We start from the raw sequence: 23,715 nt of genomic DNA, 5'->3' as shown, positions 1-23,715 counted from the left end.
CCCAAGGGAGGCTAAAAGAAGCCTCATCCATGAAAATGGGGTTTCAGAACAGAATATTGCTAAGGTATCTAGTAAGAAACTCAGCAGTAATTTATAAACTCATTGACATGGCTATATAGAAATATTTCTAGTTTGTCAGAATAAATCCTACTATTCATCATCAGCATAGTTATAGCCTACATCAATCATTTGCACTTCAGTCACCTTGTTCATTCTCATACTCTGCTGATTCAGCTTTAAATTTTATTTCACTGATAGGAGTCTTTCACAAAGGTCAAAAAAGTGCCTTCAAAGTAAGGAGAGTGGTTCTGTCTAATGAATCCTCAGTTACTACTCCTTCTCTAGTTAACCTCATTTCAGTTAAATTAACTACATTCTACAAAAAAATTAATATCCTTATCCTTTGGATTTACACTGGAAGTAATCACCAATACTCATATGACTAGTACAGAAGAAATTAGACTGAAAAAATATCAGAATATTAATTTCTAAGACCTTTATTTTATGTCTAATTTGTGCTCCAAATTTGGAGCAGAAGACTTTTGAGGGTCAGGTCTATCTGGTGGGAATGATTTGGGTTACTGAAAATCAAATTTTGTGACTCAAGTTTTGGAGCACTTAACGAAACAGTATCCCATCATGTTTCATATATCAAATTCTAATCCAGATCAGAAATTACAGATCTCTATGATCTACTGCTACTGTTTTACACAGACTAGCTGACATATTAATACCTCAAAACTTCTTTCCACTACAAACTGCAGCCCTAGGTAATCATACAGGAGATCCACAAGAGCCAAGCTCAGCCCAGCACTAGCTCCAAGACAGAAAGGCACTGTAAGTTTAGTCCAAAGTTTGCATTATGGACATTTTCATAAATAAAAACAAAAGCAGGTAGTAAACATTTTTGAAGCAGGCTTTGTGTTTACATCCAAGCACTTCAGTAAGTGTGACAAATGTTGCCACCTCATGGACAGGTGCAGGGTTTGATCCAGCTCAGCGGTAGGAAGGAAAACAGATCACGGAGATGACTCATTGCTGCTCTTTCACACTCCCCTGAGGGAGGAAGCCAGAGCTTGGCCAGAAGGATGCTTTTGCCACTTGAGTCTGAATCCAGAAGAATGGTAATGCATCCACAATTGGGGGAAAAAAGAAAACAACATAAAAAGAAAACACAGGAAGGGGCAAGGGGGAAGGGGCAAGGAGCTACATATATATTCAGAGTATTTGACCATTTCTGATACACGAGCAAGGGGGGGAAGACTGTTGATCTTTCCTTGAAAAAAACCTGTAATGTTCAATTTAGGACCTGGCATTGTCTTTTACTGTCAAACAGTCAAACGTGAGTACTCAAGAGTAAAATATCAGTGTTTTTAAAAGGCCGTGGGACCTGGAATTTTCATGAGGGTTACCAAAATCTTCAGATTCATGCAGGCAATAACCTCCAACTAGACTAGGAGATTTGAATGCTCCATAAATTGTGTATCTTCTACTTGTATGCTGCAATTGTAGTGCATTCCATCAGGTATTTCCAAGAACAAAGTTTTATGTTACAGTACTACATTGGTTATTCACTGTTCCACCACTTTTGGCGAACTGCTGCAAAAAGACTCTGTCACCTGTTGAATTTCTCCCTTCCTGATGAAAAGGCAGCTGTGCCATCCTCCTCTACAGGACAGAGGCTGTTAGAAAAGCCATTACAAGGTGTGTATGTTAAAATTATGTTCATTCCACATGGCACTATAATTAGCACTTCATGTAACTGGATAAACATAAAAGGAGCATAGAATGTCGAAGCAAAAATAAAACATTTCAAGTTTGACATAGGAATAGAACTTTAAGAATCATTTATTTTTTTAAAACAGAGCTTTGTAAAAATACATTCGTAGTCAACATTTATGAATGGTCTGCAGAAGACAGTATGGTGACTAATTGGGAGATTCCTATCATCATGACTTCCATATAACAGGGTAACAGTCTGCCTACATACTACTGAAGAGAAAGAAGTATTTGTACCAGCTTGATTTTTAAATATGTTCTTATGTTTATTATACTTCGCTACTCCACTCTCCTAAAATGGTGGCCTCAGGAAAAGCTGCTTTGGCAGGCAATTGCAAAGATTCCTGTGGAGAGGAAGTGAAAAGACTGGGCATACAAACAACGGCTGCTGCCATGTTCAAAGCACTGGGGAGAGTTCATAGAGCAAAATGCAGTCCTAAGTAAATGGGTTTCAGGCAATTTCAGTGTTAAGATAACATCATTAAGAGTAGAACAGATTGTGCTCAAACCCTGCTGTTTATAATTAACACATTGCTTCCAAATACTCCAGGGTCCCTGGTAAATAGTCCTCTGCTCAGATCCACCCAGACCAATCAGAGTATTTTCATCAGGTTCCATGCTGGGCCAGCACCTGTTTGGACAAATCCAAAAGAGCCAAAATACTCTTCTTTCTGGACGGCTAAGTAGAGAGATGAATACAGCTTGCCTTAGTCATTGTCACAGTGTCCATATGGCTGTGAAGCTTGTTTTCACAAGAAATCGTACAAGTACTTTATTATGTCGAAGTTCACGGTCCTATAAACAAAAACACAGTATATTAGAGCAATCATCTTCACACTGCTAAGACTTTAACCTGTTTGGAGACAGCACATGCAGGACATTCTGCACAATCAAAATCAAGCAATTCCCCAAAAGAAATGCAAGCAAGAATTAATGAATTTTTCATTTCTCTCATTATTTACAATACCTCTTTTCTGATTATCTAAACTTTGTAAAATTCTACAAAAGAAATATTGCAACTTCCTAGTTAAGAAAGGAAGACTCATTTCAATAATGAAACAGTAAATATATAATAATATTAGTAAGATTATATTTTCATATGGCAAACTTGATGTTCTAGTTGGTGATGCAAAGCAACAACCTTTTATGCTGTTGAATGTTTTGTTCATCTCCCAAACCACCTGTTTTAGCATGTACTACACAACTCCTTCATCTGTACTCATTTGGAGCGTGTGTTCTTTCAGTCTTGACAGTAGTTGACCCATGTTCATAGCTAAATTTGAAAAATCCAAGAATGCCAATCAATGGGATACAAGATTTTAATGTACAATTTTGTACTTTAATGGCAGGCAAAAAGAAACAGCAGTAGAATAAAACATATAATTATTTTTTTTGTCTCTAAACTCATTCTTCTATACAATCTAGCACTCAGTCTTTAGGGTTTACTGTTTGAATAAATGCAAATTACTGCACATAATGACAAGTATAAAATTAAAAGCTTTTTTTTAAGTATTCAATGATGCAAAAATAACTACTAACAATACTAAGAGAGATTAGCTAGTGGAATTCTTATTTGTTGGATTACAATCATTTAATATTTATTCTCTGTTCATGCATCAGCCTGTAACCCACTTTTCAAAAAGTTTTTATAAAACATCATTTTGGACAGAGAAAAAGTTTAGAAATCCCCAAGATACATAACAGGAAATAATCTGTTGGAGTCTATTTATTAATCTAGTGACAAATTCAAAGATATTAACTGCCACTGTTAGACTTGCATGACAATGTGTCACTCAAAAAAAGTGCTTTAGTTACAAGGCTTTCCACAGAAACAAAATCACACACACTAACAAATGCTGACCTTATCAACTAAATAAAACAGAACTGTCCTGTCATAACAACTGAGTTTATTACAGACTCTCTGAAAAGATCTATTATATTCAATAAACACTACAAGAGCCCTACTTCAGCTAGAGAAAATTTATGAACGTAGGTTTGAAATTCTTAAAGCAGAAATTATTTCTAACAAAGAAACATCTGACTTAACCTTCAGCTAAATGTTTCACTACTACATGGTAAAAACCAGATATTTCCACAAAGACTGAGTATATGCCACAAAATAGAGCCAGACATGAGGTTCTGTATTAAAAAAGAGAGAATGTCTATTTCAGCAGTTACCACGTTAAAAGCCACCAGAAAGAGACACAAGTTTTCTACTCTTTTCCAAAAATAGGTGGCTTTTTTTTTGTGCAAACTTCACTTTTGCTTAAAAAACACAGAAAATGAAATGACAATCTGAATAGCCTGAATGGGGGTGGGGAGGGAGCATCTTTTTCTGACCCATTCTTTGCACTCCTCAGCCTTCCATTAGGAAATACGCTGGAGAAACAAGGCCGAGGTATGTGAAGATTTTAGTGACTACCAAACTTACTTTAGTACTATTTCAGTAACAGAGAAAGAAGAATCAGAAGATGGCCTGCTTACTTGGTATGTATTTTGGCCGAAATTGCAAAGTAGTTCCTTCTCTGTGACAAAACCAAAACTATTGCACAGATAGAAAATGAAATTTCTTAAAGCACAGAAGATCAGGCCTTCATCCTATAGCTAGTAGCCCCACCCAGGGAAGAGAGCTCATTTATAATGAATTCATGAAACCTTCTGTTTTTATGGATCACTCTCCTTTAAGATTTAATAAATACCATGGGCTGAAAAGTGTATTTTAATAAAAATTGTAATGAAGGAAGAAAGAAAGATTTTTTTAAAAAAGGGAGTAACAGGAGGAAAGCAGAACAGGTCAACTTTAAAACTTTTTTTAAATAGTCTTATCTAGGCAGCAAATAAAGACCTGCAAACTGCTTGGAGGGGGTGAAAAAAAGAACTGCTTTCTTCCTCATAAAATGTAGGAAAAGTCAGTTTGGATACATATATATGTATATACACATACACACACATCAGACCTAAAGGAAAGCAAGCTAAAACACTGTACCATGCACTGAGCTTTGAAGTGACAGTGTCTCTGACAAGTACTTCCTCCAGCAAGCATGAGATGCATGGCACAAGTTTTGGTCCTGTTTTCTGGCCATCTCTACCTTCCAGCAGCAACTTTAATGCAGTCACTGAAACTTCTAAGTATGTCAAAGTTGCAAGGAAATGGCTGTCAAAGTATCCCAATTCAAGGATCCATCCAACCTGTAACTGTATACACAATGATCCATGCTGCTGAGCAGATGGTCTGCTGCGCTTGGTTCCAGGGGGAGCTTTTTCAGGGCATCACTCACAAGTGACTTTACTGCTGGGAATAGCAAACTGACATAGCAAAGCTGTGGAGGTCCTGGCAGTGTGATCTGGCCAGACCTGAGCCATACAAAGTTTCATTCTATGGCCTGTCCAACTGAAAATTGAAATTAGTGTATCTGTTGCATTTACTGACAAGGCTACTGGACATTTAATAGCTCATGAGAGAAACATGTGCAATGAGTTTATGAAATACAGCCTGTACCTCAGGTTGCTCTGAAGTCCCACATTACAGAGAAGAGCTGGCCTTGAGAACATTTCTCCCTTTTGACACTTGTCATTCCTGGGCTCTGTTCTGGTTATAGACTGTTTATCCAAGACTTGCTAATAAGATGGCAGCAATAGATAAAATACGAGACAAAGGCCTGATTGTTGCTTTTGTATTGCATGTATTTCTGTCTTCAAATTATTGCAATCTCTCCTGATGGATCTCAAACTGTTCTCACTTCACAACTGAAGGTTCTGGATTAACAAAGACACTGATATACCTACATCCACTTACTGAATTAACTCATATCAACACACGATCACACAAGATAGTCTATGTGCAAGAATTCTTATTACCTATGTAGTTTTTATATCGTATGCACAACACTGTTAAGAACGAAATACAATTTCAGATTCAAATACCATAATGTGCGTTTTGGTAATGAAATGGACTGACATTTTAGAGCAATATTTTCACATGAAGTCCCTGACCTTTATTAAGCACAAAGACAGTATGTTACTGTAACACATACTGCCACCATAACATAAATCTTTTTCAAAACAGGAATGGATTATACTTACCTTGGGGACAACTTTTCTCATAAATAACATGACTTATTCAGTCATTCTTAGAAAACATCCACAGGTTTTTTATTCTGGTCTGCAAAGAGCTATAGACTGAACAAATACTTGGTCTGAAGTATCTTTGAAGTCAGCACATACAACAGGTAAATGAACTCTTAACAGGCTCACCTAGCAATAGCTCTGATGAAGTCCAGAGATACAGTACATTTGTATCGTGGTCCATCAAGCTGGTCATTCTGGCCAACCATGGATAACAGCTGCAGTGTCACAAGCGAGGTGATCTACGGACAAGAGACACCAGCAAAGTTAGTAATTTTTGTTAACAGAAATAGCAGTGGCCAATTTATTATTTCGGGTTTCGGTTTTGTTGTTTTTTTCTTTACATTTGGCACAATTCCCATTTTTCTTTGGAAAGTCAGTCCTACTTGCTCATTGTTCACTTCCATACAGCTCCACAGCAAGAAAACCCAGGAATGTACATACAGCTTGCCATTACATTTTCAGCACTAGCAGTGATAGACACAGGCTAAACCCTTCATCCTTCGTATCAAAAGTTATCCTGGAGTTTTGATCAGAGGAACAGTAATAATAGGCATGAACTGAACATTTTCCAAATCTCTGCCTGACAATCAGAAGGGAATAGGATTTTCTTTCCTTTATCCCTGAAGATCACCTTTTGAACTCTCCCACTCAAAGTTGGATATTCCTGTGCCAGATCCTATCACATTTTGAACAGATGGATGTATCACTCTACTCCAGATAAAAAAGAATTTGAAGGTTGGAAAGAAAAGGCTAGAAGATTGTATGCTTAAAAAGAGCAGGGTCTGAGTTGAGAGAAATTTGCCTACAAACACACTACAGTGTCTTGACAGAGCCATTGATTATTTTACCGAAATAGCAATGTACCAGCATACTTTTTCACTTTGCTCCTCCAGTGATGGCTGTGGTACCACTGAAGTGCAATCATGGGGTGTTACCAGTGACAACAGCCAGCCCATTCTGACTCAGGAAGAGACACTGTAGTGATTCCATTGTCTCCCTATCTCCTCCCAGATACCATGGAAAGAAAGAGGTGAAAGGAGGAAAGAAAATTTTTCCCTGGCCTTTGCAATAGATACCACTGACAATTCAGGGCAATGAGGTTACATTCTGTGACAAACTGGTATCTATCTGGCCACAGGTTTCGGTTTCAAAATAACAGCCAACCATGACCTACTTCTGAGTAATGATAATAGGACAGTAAGGAAGAATAAATGTATCAGGAAAGAAAGTGTCAGTTCAAACGTTCAAGGAAGCACATTGCTATAAAAAGCACCAGCAAGTTCTTACCAGTATCAATAAAAAAATAATCCTAACTCAATAATAACCCTGCTCTTTTGCTGAAAGTACTTGGTTTTCAAATTTGTGACAGTGCTTGTAGGAGGTAGGAATAATATAATAGAAAAAAAAAATTACACCTACCTGTGAAGAATAGAAAAAAAATATGGTACCCAAGAATGAAGCAATTTTTTTAACAGCCTGCACTTAACTTTCTTTCACATGGCATGAGACAACAATAATTTGGATGCCAAAATTCTGCAAGGTCTTTGGAGTTTGTTTAAGGAATGCTGGTCTACACACAGTCACAAAGACAAATTCCATTTACTTAATTCAGATCTATAATTTACACAATTTATCAAATTTTAGCATTGAGAAAATTTGAGAAAATTGAACTCAGAATACAGCAAATTGCTCAAATTCCAGTTCATTAATCATTTTGCATGTATCACTGACTGTGATAAACCTCAAACTTGTTAGGTTTAACATTCTTAAAATACTCATGAGAGTACCTTTTTCTCCATTCTTCATTCAACAAAGCCCATATTCACAATGGAGGAATCTGCTGTAACAATTCCATCCAGGTGCATCAATATCAGCAAATCACACTTGGAGCTGGTCTCACATTCAGAAATCTCTGGTGAAGGAACAGCAGGAGGATTCCTTAAAGTTCCTTATGACTACAGAAAAAGTCTGCACAGTTTGGAGTCAGACCCATCTCAGGTTTTTGTGGGATATAAAAGTGACCTTGCTGCTGCATTAAAAATGCTCCAGCCATACTTCAACAAATTGTATATTTTCTTTTCCAAGTAGCACCAAATGCCCTGTGAGTAACGTGAGGTCAGCAATGTAAAACTCCCTACTGAAGACTGACTCAAGAAATCTGAACTAGCATCAGACTTGACACCAAGTTTCACTAATGTTCTTGACTAAAGAAATTAACCCAAAGACTCAATATACAAGATAAATGAAGCTACTGATCATCAGAGTAATGAACTTAGGAAACTGCAACCTTTTACTTACTTCTTTCACAATCTTTAATAAATGTCATCACAGGGAAGTGCAAAAACAGCAAGTCCTAACCCTGAGACCAATTAAAAACCTGTAGAGAGAACTGCCATTTTCAATTCATGCAGGCAAGAAATAGTTTTATATCCAAAGAGGCTCAGAGGAGACAAAGAGAAAGAACATATATTTGAGGGGAGTAAGTAGGGACCAACTTTCCTACAGACTGCCAAATGTTAGAAGCTGAAATACCTAACTTGTTAGTCTTTGGAGTAGAATTCAACATGCAGTAGAATTACAGATGCCTGGCCTGTATATGGAGAGAGGCAGAGACCTCCTAAGGACAAGTCCAAAAGCCTGCCTGCTGAGAGGGCAGCAGCCTGGAGCTTTGTTTGCACAGCTTTTTCAGAGGGTTCAGGGAGAACCAAAACCAGCAAGGGAGTTCAAAAAGCAATGTCTTCTTAAATTTTTCTTGCTTTATACAATAGACCAGGAGAGTTCTGCTGCTCTCAGCCACAGAAATGGACAAGACACCTATTTTGTGCAATGAATTGATAGAAAAGACTGAATTGTGGTAGATGGGGAATTATTAAGTTTCTCTAATGTTCTGTGCTGAACCTAGACCTGTTAAAGATAACTGTCTTCACCAAAAGAAACACAGAAACACAAAGTCCAAATCCCTTCTGACACAAGAGGCTTGAGCATCTCTGCTGAACGTCTGGCAGGTAACTGGGGTGGCAGCAAAGGAAGGAGGAAGAAAAAGCCAAGTACGGTATTAAATCATCACCAGACCTAACCTGCACTCTAACTGCTTCTGAAGCTGAGCCATCTTGCATAAAACTGCAATCTCTCTTGGCCTACCTAGGGTATTCACCTGGAAAAGCAGAATACAGTGGAATGAACTGGGTTTAAGACAGTGTATTTGTAGCATAAATTTAAAATGCACCAATATTCATGTCCTGTTAGTTCTTAAGTTCCAAGTGCCACCTATAACCTAAGCACTGGAAAGCAATTACTACTTCAGAAGTTCAGGTATTGTAAAATTTTGGAGGCAATATATTCTTAAATTAAAACACATCAAAAGTTTGAAACACAGATGGGAAAAATACGAATGCAATGCCAAACTAACTGCACTTCTTAGTCAAAAATACACCACTGCTTTTGAATTTTTTTTAACTTCCCTTTTTTTTTTTTTTAAATATCATGGGTACAGTGGCTCCATTTCATTATCACAAAAGCTTGAAAAGAAACATCTGGCAAGAACAGACTAGAAACAAGCCAGAAAAACTGTGTGGGTGATATAAGAAAGAATATTTATTGAGAATCTTTTGAATAAAAGAAATTACAGTTGAAATAAATATTCTAGAATTATTTTTTAAATTACTCAAATTTGTGATTTAATATTAGCAGAAGTTAATAATTAAATGAATTTTTCTACAGGAATAATAAGAAAATCTGAAAAAAAAACCCAAAAACAACTGACTGATCTGAAAGATGTAGAGAGACGGGTTTTACCAGTATGTTTAAAAATAAGTGATGATGGAACTTGCTTTGAAATATATTTGTGTGAGAAACCTGCTGCTGAAATCTTGGGTCCAAGGTGAGAATAATCATAAAAGCATAGCAGACAATTTTTCCCAGGAGGAAATGACCACTCAGATTGCTTCTGGAGATTCATTGGTCAAACATGGACATTGAAACCTCTGGAAAAAAACAAGCAACCCACAAGCCATCCTTCAAGGCAGCTTTTTTTTTTTCCTATCAGCCTGGACTAACAGATGGGCCTTGCATCATTCCCCAAGCAGACACAAAGACCGGCTTTGTGAGCACATGGCTGTGTGGAAGTGAGAAGGATTCCAGAAGAAAGGGCTGTCTGCTGAGAAAGGCCGGGCTCTTCCCAAAGACACCACAAGAAGCCAGAAAATATTCACTGAAGTGCAAAACATGAGCAGAATTAGAATCCATGACACAGGGAAACGCATGGTTAGCTTGGGTAAGCAATGGCAGACTATCTAGGCAAGAGTCTGGATGACTTGTGGATCATATCTCAAATCCATAGGATAAAACTAAACAGAAAATTATGCTGACTGTTTTGGGGTGGAAGGGAAGTTATTTCCTCAGACACGTGATTAAAATCTCACCAAGTGTACATTTTAAATTGGACTGGAAAAATATTAATGAAAGGAGGAATAATTTCAAACTGGCAGAAATATACTAGATGATCTGTTTTTTTTCATCTCCACAGTTTATAATATTCAATTATCTTACCCAAGATGTAAAATTAATTCTAACTCTTCAGTCTGGCTTACTGTCACACACACATATTTTGAATGTCAAATGTATCAAGAAACTAAGAATTTTCCATATTCAGCACCATCAGACAAGGGTACTACACTCTTTCACAGTCACATGAACGGCGCTTTGCAGCACCATCATCCTGTGGCTCTGAAAGCCTGTGCACTTGATCAAAACCTACGACTGCCAGCAGTCACATTTGGGCACATGGAAAAACCTCTGCTATGCAACAAGGCACTTGGAACACCTGATACCATTTACAAAACACATTTCAGTCAAAATGATTGTGCAATACTCTCCTGGAGTTAAATTCAATGACCTCAGTACAAATTATGTGAGCGTAAAAAAGCTGTTCAACATTATTTCAATGAAAATTATAGCCAGAGTATGCTCACATGTCAGCCTTATTTGAAAAGCTTAAAGATAACCATAGAATATTACAACTATATGTATTTAAGACAGCAATTGTTCAAAATTGTTTTTATAAAAATTATTAAAAATAAATCAACATTTTTCTGAATAATTGTATAGAACAAACAGGTTTTGATACTGAATTACATTTTGGACAAGGCTTTTAATGCATGAAAAAAATACAACAGGAGGGACAGCCCCCAGCTTACTTAGGGCCTTCAGGCCTGCAGTTAAACATTCATTACAACATGCTTCAGCTAGGTTATTTTACCATTATCTCAGCATCCACCTCTATTTTAAAACTATATTATGAACACAGACAAAATGTTTCTGACACTTAACAGAGGCACCAAGAGACACAGCCACAGCCTCAGTGCTGCTCCAGCGACAGCATCCTGTGCCCCTCCCTTTGGTGACATATGTAGGTGGCTGTGCAGGATGTGATGGGGCAAATACAGCAACCCAGCCTGCTTTGCAGTTTCTTTTATGAATGTTTGCATTTGATGTCTTTCTTTGTCCCAGATTAGTTTGCAGTTTTTGTGTTTCTGTCACATAAATATTATTTCATTATTTTGTGTTAGTCTCCAGGACCTGTATTTCATTTCACTCAAGGCAAATCTATGTGACTTACAGATTTAAACAAGTGACTCCATTCGCTTTTTCAAAGGTCCATCGTATCAGTGATTAAGTAATTTATTAAGAAGCCGAAACTTCCTTTAGTCTCTAAAAGACAATCCAGAAGAAATGTTTATTTACCCTCAAGTAAATGACCTTGAATTTCTTGCTGTTAAACCCATTCTGTTTGTAGCATACTCACCACCTAAAATATTTTTCTTGTGTCTCTTCAGAACAGAAAAGTTTACTAAACCAAATGCATATAACATGGAATTTTACTAAAAAAATCTTCCAGTTTTTACTCTACCAGTCATTAGAACCATTCACACACGATATTTTCTCCATCGTATAATCAGTCTCCACCACCTCTGCCTTATTCTACTTGGTCTTACCTTTTGTGTCCCATTTACACAAAATGATGCTTGACAAGAAACAGTGCCAATTTCAGTACACTTAATCAAGGGATAAATGTGCATATTTTGCCTTTTTCCTTTCCCCCTCCTCTTTCTGCACCACTCCACCCTCTCCTGTATTTCAGAACACAGGACACCTTCCTTCATTCTAGAAGCTGTCTTATGTCTAGACCATTCTCCTGCAATTGGCCTCCTCGTGGCTTTTCTCTTCAATCTCTAGAGAAACAAATGTATTTTCATATTTTGAGAAGACACTTCCCACTCTTGCTCTATTCATATTCATATTTTAGAATACTTTCTCTTCAATAAGCAGTCTATCTTCTAATGTTTGTTTGGTGACTGACTAGCTGTGAATCTTAACTCGTCAGTACAGCTTCAACTCTTCTTTGTACTGTCTCATAATCTCTACTCCTCACATAGTCTCTTCCCAAAACTTCTATTTTAAAAAAAAAAATCAAAACCAAAACATACCATATTTTTTCTAAAATGGGGACATTGAATCAAGATCCAGGAACCATTCCAGGAAACCAAAAAGGCAATTTTAAAAAGCAAACAAGAAATCCAGACGGAAGTGTTCTTCATCCAAAACTGTAGTTAATCTGTAACACTTTGCCTCTGAAAAATCAGTGCAGTGGTAGAGAATTTTGAGGAGTTAAGAAAGCCACACAGGGCACATTCACGGAAGCAAAAAAAACCTTGGGCTGCTGAATGCAAACAACATCACCTCTGTGGCAAGCATTTAAGCCACAGGTAATAAGAAGTTGTAACATACACAGCTCATCCTCTGCTTTCTGGTCTTAAATTTCTTCTACTCATTTGATATTACTCAGCAGTAGTGAGATAGTTTTACTGTCTAAGAAGTAAAACAGTGGGTAAGCCCACTTTCGGTCTGACTTAATGTGCCTGCTGTGATGCATTCATCAAAGGTAAAATATATCATTTGCATCTTCTACATCCTATCACTCTGTTCCCCCTTTTAACCTTCTCTTGGGCCTCTGCAAGGGCTCTCTCAATATTAATTACTGTATTCTCCCCATACTTTGCAGTCTTTGTAAAAACAAAAAAAAACCTACTTGATGAAAATCCAGCTTCCCCCGCCATCTCCTCTAAACCTTCCTAATATGTCAAAAGCATTTGCACAGATTAGCCTTGCCCACTCATTGTTACAATAGCATCACTTTTTAAAGCATTTCAATAATTTATTCATTTGGGAACTATTATTAAAGGAATCTTTCAAAGTGTTAATGAATTTGCTTTCTCTTCATTATTTTTATTCAATACAGAAATTAAGAAAAAGCTCATTTTTTTTTTCTCTCAGCACATTTACTTTAGCATTAATCAATCTGCGTAATAAGAAGGAAAATAAAAGGCAGTTCACAACACACTTCGTCTTGCTCTGCTCATCATCTTTAAAAAGAAGTATAAAATCTCTAGAGTGATGCATGGATAAATCAGTATTTCTGAGTCAGTTCCCTCACTTTGAGGATCAATTAAAGTACTTCATAAAGGTATGAAAGGCATACTAGAAATTTGCTTAATGTGCTATTTTCTGAAAGGATCAAATTATTTTCTGTACATGAGGATTATTTGGAAATATTTTCAGAAGTTTGTTAAGACTCCTGGAAGTGATGACAGGAATTAATTTTGATACTCAAACCCAAGATTTGAATGTGTCTGCAATCTGTTGAAGATGTTTACATCTAATTTACTCTTTAACAATCAGGAAGCACATAACTCCTAAGGAGAAGGACTACAGATACAAGTTACAGACAGCTAATTCAAAAATACTCCCATTTCTAGTTCATACTTCCAAAATCTGAGAAACCAAAGATGGTAACAGATGGTCAAAGGAACACTTGGGGAATGATGTTTACAGTTAATGTGATTACTTAAGTCAGGTAGCTTCACAAAGTGGACACCAGACAAAGGCTGGCTATTTTTCAAGGCACAGGCAATAGCCAACACAAGTATCCTTCTGCCATCCCCTCATTCATTTTTGCATCAGAGGTCTCAGGTTCCAGGCAGGCTTTTTTACAAGATAAGTAAAACAACAAAAAGACTGTTTTCCAGAAGAAAACCTTTGTTCAACTGACCAAGCATTTTAATTCCCCAAATCTAGAAAATTTTTCCTTTTTTTCCTCCCTTTATTTATTACATCTGTCCCACAATGGCAACATTTCCAGATATTGCAAGTCAAGTTCTATTAAAAACAGAAAAATAGTAATGTTAGAAATACTACCCAGTACCTGTGATACTGATAGGACTTGATATATTTACAGAAGGCCCCTAAATTTTTAATGCTATTTCAGTAAATTATAGAACTGTGTACACAGAGTTACCAGCCTTTTACTGCTACATGAAGAAGTTCTGTTTGTAAATACCATTTTGAATTAAAAAAATAATTCAAGCAATTAGTATTTCAAAACTGTCCTGAGGATAAAAATCAATCTTCTGTACTTGGCAAGAGCAGAAGTAATGACATTAAGACATTGCTCAGAATCAGATGTTCGGGAGTATGTCCTTAGTCTAAACTACCTTTCCTTCTCCAAGAAAAAAAAAAGATATTCAGTCTGTTTAACTACAGTATATTTTTGGATGATTATGATAATTGTTTAAAGAGTATTGATCCAAATATTATATAAAGAAACAAGATACTAAGAATTCTTTAATTAAAATAACCACTCCAGGAATATTTGACCCAAATACTTCTGAAATACAGATTTCAGGCATTTCAACCACAAGAACAGAAAAATGGTAAAATACACTGTAGTCCCAAATGGGAGTCTTCTCTGAAAAATAACAATTTAAAAATTGTTATACACTGATTTTAATATCTGTTAATACACTGATTTTAAATCTTGAGATTTTTAAAACAGATCTTTAGAGACACTCCACAGTAGCATGCTGCTTCTCAATTACTCACAAGATGCACTGCAGAAGACTGCAATTAACTCCACATTCACTGTTACTAGATAAAACTGCAAATTTTAGTGGTTCTATAATAGGAATAAACAGTAATAAAAACAGGAATAGAAAAAAACTTGTATCAATTGCTTGAGTGTGTAAGTACAACATACTGGTACAAAACACAAATCCTCCCTGGACCAGTCTGATGCCTCTTGAAAGTACCAGCAAAGGAAGCTTAGGGAAGTGTGTAAATTGTAGGGAAGGAAAATTTCCTGACATACTGGGTCCATAGTGTTCTCAACTTCAGAGACTTCAGTAATAAGGTATAAAATTGTTCACATGTAGGGATCTGACCTGTTGAAACATGACATTTCATGCTCGCCTTGTATTGTCAAACTGGAACTAAAAAAGATTGCTGACTTGTGACATTAATGCACTCATCTACACATTGGAGGAGAAATTTATTATAAGGGTGCACATCAAGATATTAGAAATAACAAAACTGCCTAGCTCTCAGCAATATATGGCAGTGAGTCATACTAGGTTTTATGCCATCCAACAGAGGAAAAGGAAAAACCCCGAACACCTGATTTACTTTCATGTAAGACAGTAATTAGAATTTGATTTGGTAAGGGACATTAGAGCACAGATAAACCAAGAACTACGAAGTTCATGTACAACTGAGAGGAACAGTTACACTTCTGTTTGGAATACTTACCTAACAAAACCAGGAGATTTAACATATTCCTGCACCTTTGTTTACAAGCACCCTTAAGAAGAACAGACTAAACACCAAGGATGAATCTAAGTTTCAGTTCCAGGTTGGCCAACTGTCACCATGCAGCACAAGGGAGGAGAGGACTCCTGAAAGTCACTCTGGTAGAAAATGGTTATATCTAGAACCTTCCCTCTCTGAGCTTGCCAAGAAACTAAATAGCCCCATGGAGAACATTCTACTCTTAATCAGTAAATCTATGGCATTTGGTTCCTACCAGAAGGACAAGAAAAAAACAGGATGAAGACTGTCACTTAAGAAGCTCTCTAGATTCTTGAAAAGAAACAAAACAAGCCCTATTTTAACAGCACAAGGTGATGGTTGTAAGCTACAGTGAGAAGTGTTGTTTTCATTAAAGAAGGGTATAAGTTTAAATATGCTACAATAGAGGCTATAAATTCATAACATCCATTTCTAGAGAAAGCAAAGCTTTCAGCCAACCATGAATTGAAAAGTCATAAAATATTAAAAATCTAGGCTCAATGACCCATTAAATATGCTAGATGCAACTTGAAAAGATATCTATAAATATCCTTATATCCCTTGCATATCCTACAAAGCAGTCAAAACTACCAGTTTTCCATCTCTTGTTCAGTTATACTTGGTTTTATTAGATAAAGAGCATGAAATATCATCTGTCAGCATGAAACATCATCTGTCAGCAATTAACTGTAAATCAAAAAACTGTGTTCTTGTAACACAATACTTGTTTTTATGCAGTTTCTGTCACCCTTAAATGCAACTGTGAAATTCTGCTAGTTATGCCATGTAGCACTTAACTTTTCTAACCTGGAAAAAAGCAGCTTCTGACACCCCTGTCTAGCAAGCACATGTGTTGGGTAAAAAGGCAACCAATGAACTAGTGAATCAGAGTGCTGCCACACCCATCAATAAGGCTGGTCAATGGATTAGACAAAGGATATATGGGACGGGAATAACTGCTAAATTTCTTAGTAACAGTATGCAGTCAGTTAATATTTCTCCCACCTTTATAGCATTCAAAGATAATTCTGTCTATTTAGATAGAAACATTCAAAGACACAACCACTCCAAAGAGTCCTAAAAACATCTTGCTATACATACAATGTGTTAAAATTTGTGTAGTTAGCAAACATTGACTATACCGCTCCAACATAATTGCAAATAATTTATGGGGTGGAGTCTAAAACAGTAACGTGCTGCACAAGACAATTTCCATGTCATTCAGGAGTGGAGCTGGGAAGGCATGTAGCAACATCACCTGTGCCTACAGCAACTTCTGGGGCAAAACACTCCAAGGATCTGGACAAGGACTTCCCAGGGTCAAGGAAACCCAAGAGAGCAGAGAGATCCAGCGGGACCTGGCAGCTCATGTGAGGGAGGCTAAAATGGGGAGGAGTGATGCCAGAGCACCTGAGGGAGATTTGAAGAGATCTAGGGAGCACGAGTGACTAGAAGCACAGTGAAAAGGGTGGGCAAACAGGACAGACAGGATGTAGCACAACAGGAGATGGCAGGGCTGTTTGTACAGTATTTCCTGTAGGCAGATGTGTAGCAGAGTGCAGCCACCTTCCTGGCTGCTGAGTCTCAGTGGAGACCTCTTCACTCTCTACAACTTCCAGAAAGGAGCTTGAAGCCATGTGGGGACTGGCCTCTTCTCCCAGGCAATCAGGGAGAGGACAAGAGGAAACATTGCACCAGAGCGGAGGTTCAGGTTGGAAATCTAGAAGAATTTCTGCACTGAAAAGATGGTCAGCCATTGGCACAGGCTGGCCAGGAAGGTGCTTCAGTCATCATCCCTGGAGGTGTTCAAGAAATGACTGGACATGACTCTTAGTGCTACAGTTCAGTTGTTATGGTGGTGTTCAGTCAAAGCTTGGACTTGATGAGCTGGGAGGTCTTTTCCAAGTTTAATGATTCTATGGTCTGAAAAGCATAAAAGAACCTCCACATGGTATCCTATGCTAGTTTCAGTGGAATACAGTGTAGTCAAGGAACAATTTCTCATGTTTCCAGGACTAATGAATTTAATTCTTTTTGCAGTTGATAGTTCTGATGGCCACTCTATTTTGTGAGTAATCATTGTGTCAAGACTTTTCAGTAATATTCAGTAATTATAAATCTGGACATTCTGAATATTAAAATTAAATTGCTTCACAATGGCTTAATCTTCCAAAACTACTATACTGATCACTAAACTGAAAAATCCATACAAGAGATAATAGAAAGGTGTGAAAAAACAGGACAGAATCAAGCAAGAAATTAAGTCTTTTGATCTCAACAGATTAAAAAGTCACCTCATATTAAAATGCCTACTGTAGTGAGAAAATACAGGCGAAAAACAAAACTGAACAAAGAGAAGCAGTTATGACTGGCAAAGACACTATTAGGTTCTGATGAAAAGCTACTTGTCATTCCAATCAACTGTTATATCCAAACATTTTCCCACCTACTGGAAGCCTTTCACATAAGCTTTACATAACGGGCAGTAGCTCCCATGGTTATCTTCTGGAATCTCTGCAGTAAGCTCAAGAATATTTTTAAATGTCCATTGTAGAATCTGCATTGCAGTCAATAAACGTTAAAAAAACCACCCTATCAAAGAATGAACTGGTCAGGAAGTGGAGCTATCAGTCTGCTATTCCTCAGTGAGAGAAGCGCAAGCAGCAGAGACCAAACATTGTGTAGGGTAAGCTCTGGTTCTGAACTATTATCCTGGGCATCTGCCCCTCTGCCACTGAAGACTCAGACCCGCTTTTTAGGAAGTTCCCATCACATCTTGTCCAAGGTGACACAGAAACACAGCCAAGGTGTCAATACCAGGAGCTGGTGATTGGATCAGGACATATAGAACATTCCTCTGAGCTGCCAGGCAGTCTGCATCTGCCTGATGTCTGAGTTCAATTTTACAACCAGATCTTGCACATCTTGTCCTGCAGAAGCACTACATACTGTTAAAAGCTGACTAATTTTATCTGGAAAGTGTATCAAAACTTTTTCATTGCAAGAAAATTTTAAGACACACTTCTGCACTCAAAAATACAGAAAAGGGTTCCATACAAAGACTTTTCTGACTCTTAAACTGTTCTCATTTATTTTATAACAGAGAAATTGTGCAATATAAATGTTACCATGGAAACAACTCACTTTATTGAACAAGAGAGAAAATAATTATCCCAAACCTGCGTATCATGCAAGCATATGCAATAAATTTAGCGCTGCCCTTTTTTCCCCTCGCTATTTTTCTTCTTGAAAAAAGAAATAGATTTTAAATTTATACCTTATAGCAAGCCAGGCATCATTTTGACTGTCCCTCCCACTTCTTTGTATATTTTACACCTCTTGAGTGCATGATGTGAAGGACCCAGTTACTTAGAAAAAGAAAAAGGGATTAATGAATCAGAAATGCTCTTCCCCCTCCTGAGTGAAGTACAGAAGACTCCTATGTAAATGCTTCACGCATTTGAAAAAAATGAAGCCCTAAGGCAAGCACAGCACATGCTTAGTATTCACTCAGTATACTTAAACAGGAACCCTTAGTTTATAGAAAACCAAAAGTTATTCATCTCCAAACATAAATTAAACCTAATTTTACTGTTCTGTCCAAATATTTCTTGTGATACTGTAATTGTAAACATATATTTATATTTTATATACAAGGGACAGCAATATTTTCAGAAGAACTGCATGGATTTAGCCATACAAATCCAATTAATCTCAATACAACTTGTATGGCTAAATCCCTGTGCTCAGCTTTGACATTTTAGAAGCAGTGGGGGAGGCTTTTCAATGAGTGAATATGTATTATACAAAACTTAGTTTTCTCAGAAATAAAATACCATGTAGATACCTAGAGATATCAACAAACATTTATGTGATTCTGTCAAGAAAATCATATTCTTAAGAAAGCAGGCAAGGATTTCCACAAAACTCTTATTTAACAAAAATTAACAGTATTATCCTGCAGCCTATGAGATAAAACTAATCACATGTACATATTAGTTGGATAAATTATTCTCATTTTACCTCCAGTTTTGATCTTTTTACTTAATTTGCAGTGCATCTGCCTCTCTCAAATGAAATGTTAAAGAATGAATTTAATCTAGTGTTCACAGTTGGAGGATGTGTTTGGGATGCATAAAATTCATGTTTTTAAAAGATCATTTTAAAGAAGTGACTTAGAAGTACTGCTTAGAAATATGACCTTGTCACCACCTTCCTCACTTTTTTTGTTTATTTACAGTCCTAAACAACATACAGAGTTTAAGTGTAGAAACAAAACTACACTCAACCAATTTCAGCAATGAAAACACAGCTAATTTTGGTTATCTCCTAGAAGATATCTTCAGGTACTAGAAACAATTTATGTGTATACACATTAATGCACACACACAATACAGGCTGTGCAAAATCTTAAGTCACTAAGCTGTCTTCTTCACGGAACTGGAATTCTCCAAGTCATCCAAATATAACTCATCTTGGTAGAAAATTCTTTCTGAAACACAGGCTGCAATGGCATGTCCTTCATAAATACACACACACCTATGCTACTGAGTATATTTAATACCTCCCTATGAAGCTCTAAAATAAAAATATAATATATAAAAGTATATAAATATAAAAATATAATTCCAGTAGTTGGTAAATCTTACAATTCAATATAAAGAAGGCTGTTCTTAGGTGCCTTCTCCCATCCCCTAAAGCCCTCAACAATCAGTACCAAAATTTCAGATCCTAAACCAAATACTACTAGAGATGTATGTTTCCCATACAGCACTGGAACAGTTAAATCCCAAGAGTCTTCCAACTGCAGAAGCTATATAAATAATGTCTCCTTTCACAGTAATTTAGATTTTGCATTTGCCAGTAATTTTTGTATGGAAACCTTTTTTTCCAGTTCAAGTATAAATCATACAGATGGAGTGGAGACATTTTTGTCTGTTTTTGTTAAAGAAGAAAAAGTGACCATTTTGGAATTAGCTGGACACAAAGTATTTAACCAGCCACTAAATGATTAGGATAAATTTATAAGCCATCATGCTGCTGTTTATTCTTCCTATATATGAATTGGTTAGCTAGTTGCTCATAGAAAGCCTTAGCCCACATACTAGTTGAAAAGTTTTATTTAATGCTTGTTGTATTTCAAATTAATAATGATCATTGCAGTACTGCATCCTCAAATCACACTTTTTGCCTGATATGCATGATAAAGTTACTACCTCATGAAAAACTAAAGCCATTAAAAACAGAAACAGTGCTAAATGCTTCTGCTAAACATTGCGAAAGTAACGTTTTTCTGTAACGGTGTGTTCTGAAATCCTTGTGACTGGACTTGAAACAAGTTCATAAAAGCAGCAGCATGTTCCAGAAAATATACATTATGAATTGAGACAATATCTGACATAACAGCCTCTCTGGCCAGAAGCCCTCCAGCGAGTCTTCCTTGAATCTTCTATTATTAAAAAGCTGTGTATTTCTCTGAACAAAAGTTCAGCATTTTAAAAATGTTGATCTTAAATAAACATATGTGATAAAATCTTTAATAGACTAAATATGGGGTTTTTTTGTGAGAAAGACGTATTCATAAGCTTTTCCCAATGCAAAAATCTCAAAGACATTGTTCATGTCCTTTACAACCTCAGCTTTTCCATCTCCCTCACAACTCGGAATCACAGGATGGCTGAGGTGGCAGGGCCACCTTGCCCAGGCTGTCCAGAACCATGTTCAGACAGCTTTTGAGTATCTCTGAGGATGGAGATTTCACCACCATTCTGGGCAACCTGTGCCAGCACTCAAGTTACCCTCACAGTGAGAAAGCATTTCCTGATGTTCCTCCTGTGTTTTGGTTTCTGCCTATTGCATTGGAGTAAACCAGCAACTCCTTGCTGTGGCTCATTATATTCCCTTATCCTCTACATGCCTCCTGCTCCTCCTGCTTCCCCTTCTCAGCCTAAGATGCTCCACATTCTGTGCCTGGGTCTTGGTTAGGGCCTAAGGATCATCACATTCAAACATATTGAGCACTTGGGTGGGGCAGTATTAACAGAGTTCTCCTCAACTACTCCTGCTGCATCATCCTGCTCCATACAAGCAATGTTTAGAAGGGGAGAAATGTTTAACTCAGAAACCAAACAACAATATGTTTATCCTTATGACAAGTTGGTTTCTTGGTGAGGTATTTTTTTGGTGTTTGTCTTGTTTCCTGAGACATAACCCAAATCCTTCTCTAAAAGAAATTAGAAAATCCAGAAAATGGAAACAATCATGAGGTTCCCATGCAGCCTCCTCTGACCAAACCATCTTGGTGGTTTTTAATAACAGTAGCTCACTGAAGAAATCAATATGAAATACAGTCAGTAGCCATAAACATGTTCAGGACCACTTCCTTCACAAATAAACTTTTAAAATTAATTCAGAAACATAATTTCCATTCAGTTGACTAACAGAATGATACCTTACTGTAAGAATTTTCAGAGGTTATTTTTCATCATCATTACCTAGGCTCAGGGTTCAACTTTTAGTTTCTAAATGCTTATTTTCTTCCAAGTGACAAGACTCTCAAGCTCCTGCCTGAGTGCAAGCCACAAAAAAAACTGTGTCCCCCTGCTTTTAGGCTAGCTCATCACCAGCCAGAGCCTGAGTTACAGTTCCCAGTGGCAGAATGCAGCCTATTCAAAACAGCATGATTAATTTAGCTAAAAAGAAAATCACAAGCAGAGAGAAATGGATTAAATAACAACAAAACCCTACATACATATGGTCTTATCTGAGACTTCCCTTGTTAACATTCCCCTTTTTTCAGCCAAAGGGTGAAGCACTTGCTGCTACTGCCCGAGTACAACTGCTGCCTCCAACACTATAACCTGAATCCTTCCCCCTCTCCAACACAACCCAAGACTGAATTCAGGTATTGTTCCTCCTCTTACAAAGCAACTGAAAGAAAGCCACTGCCAGGTTCCCAGAAAGCTAAGGAAGAGCTTAACTGCATTTAACCCTTTGGGCTCCCTGGAACCAGCCACACAACATCCCCTGGTGCCAGGGACCCACACAGAACCCACAGCTCCTGTGTTCTTTGTGACCATTAAAAGCTACACTTAAGAATGCCACAGATGACACAGGCAAAAAAGCAGGGAAATGGTGCTACAAAACCATTCAGGTGTTAATTCTCCTGTAAAGATCTAACAGGAGGACTAGAAATGTAAAAATGAGATTAACAAATATTTCTAATTTTTCCTTCAGCAAACAAATGTATTTGACTTTACAAATTTGTTCCCTGGGTTCTCTGTTAAGTGTTGAATCCAATACAGTAATGAACTGATGAGAAAGCTGCTGTGCCAAAAATGCACTATCAATTCATTTATATCAAAATTATTCACAATAAATGCACACTGCTATGTTTCTTGTGCTCTGAAAGGGAAGTAAAGGTACTGGTATATATATAATGTTTATGGATGTCAAATGTACCACAGCTACAACTTGATATTTAGAGCCAACAAAGAAAAAACTGCAATAATGAGGGAAAAATACCTCAAATGCTGATGAAAGTGACTGGCAAATATTATTTAACCAAGAGGTTAGACTTATATTTGGAAAAAAAGGATTGATGACTTACATTGGGTCCACTAAACATCTGACATAACCAAAGATTCCAGTGACACATATGAAATTATCACTGAAGTCAGCTACTCAGTAAAGAAGCAGTCCAGGTATCAAGATTTATCACAGCTGCTTTTTTATCCAAAGTATTTAGTCTGACATCTTAAATTCAACAAAGAATTAAAGAATTTCAGAAAAAGATGGCTTTTTTCAATATAGATGGATGCTTAGAGGTTTGCTTGCCCTCTACATTTTAAGACTAAGTTCTATATATATTATTTATTAAGTGTTGTCACTTGATATTACATCCTCTTTCCTTTAACTTCTACTGTAGATTATTACAAAATACAAAATAAGACAAAACCTGCACATCTTTTCAAGCTAGAAAATGGCATTTTACAAATGTCTCCATTTATAAGCAGTGAGCAACCTGAAGATGCCTGTCCTGTGTCAGTGACTGCAATTACAAAGTACCCCTAGACTAAGGATGTGTCTTACATGTGTGCACATGGTCATGTGTCTGGAGAGGAAGGCAAG

General features: G+C 37.0%; 1 protein-coding gene across 3 annotated transcripts in view; it reads right to left on the bottom strand.

The window, feature by feature from the left end:
• Positions 1–1,830: 1,830 nt before the first annotated feature.
• The window catches only part of ORC5 (origin recognition complex subunit 5), a 63,320-nt gene continuing 41,435 nt past the window's right edge, over positions 1,831–23,715 (bottom strand). For all 3 annotated transcript variants that reach the window (XM_088055347.1, XM_005526007.3, XM_088055346.1), the window contains exons 14-15: positions 6,034–6,146; positions 1,831–2,574 (exon numbers count right to left, since the gene is read on the bottom strand). In XM_088055347.1, coding sequence (XP_087911473.1) covers positions 2,529–2,574; positions 6,034–6,146 — 159 coding nt within the window. In that variant the 3' untranslated portion in view covers positions 1,831–2,528. The remainder of the gene's footprint in view (positions 2,575–6,033; positions 6,147–23,715) is intronic.

This window comes from Pseudopodoces humilis, chromosome 5, assembly GCF_049639895.1.
Source record: "Pseudopodoces humilis isolate 2021_Gansu_Grassland_sample_001 chromosome 5, ASM4963989v1, whole genome shotgun sequence".
NCBI lineage: Eukaryota > Metazoa > Chordata > Aves > Passeriformes > Paridae > Pseudopodoces > Pseudopodoces humilis.
The sequence above is the reverse complement of the archived record's forward strand: the minus strand, read 5'-3'. Positions and strand labels throughout refer to the sequence as shown.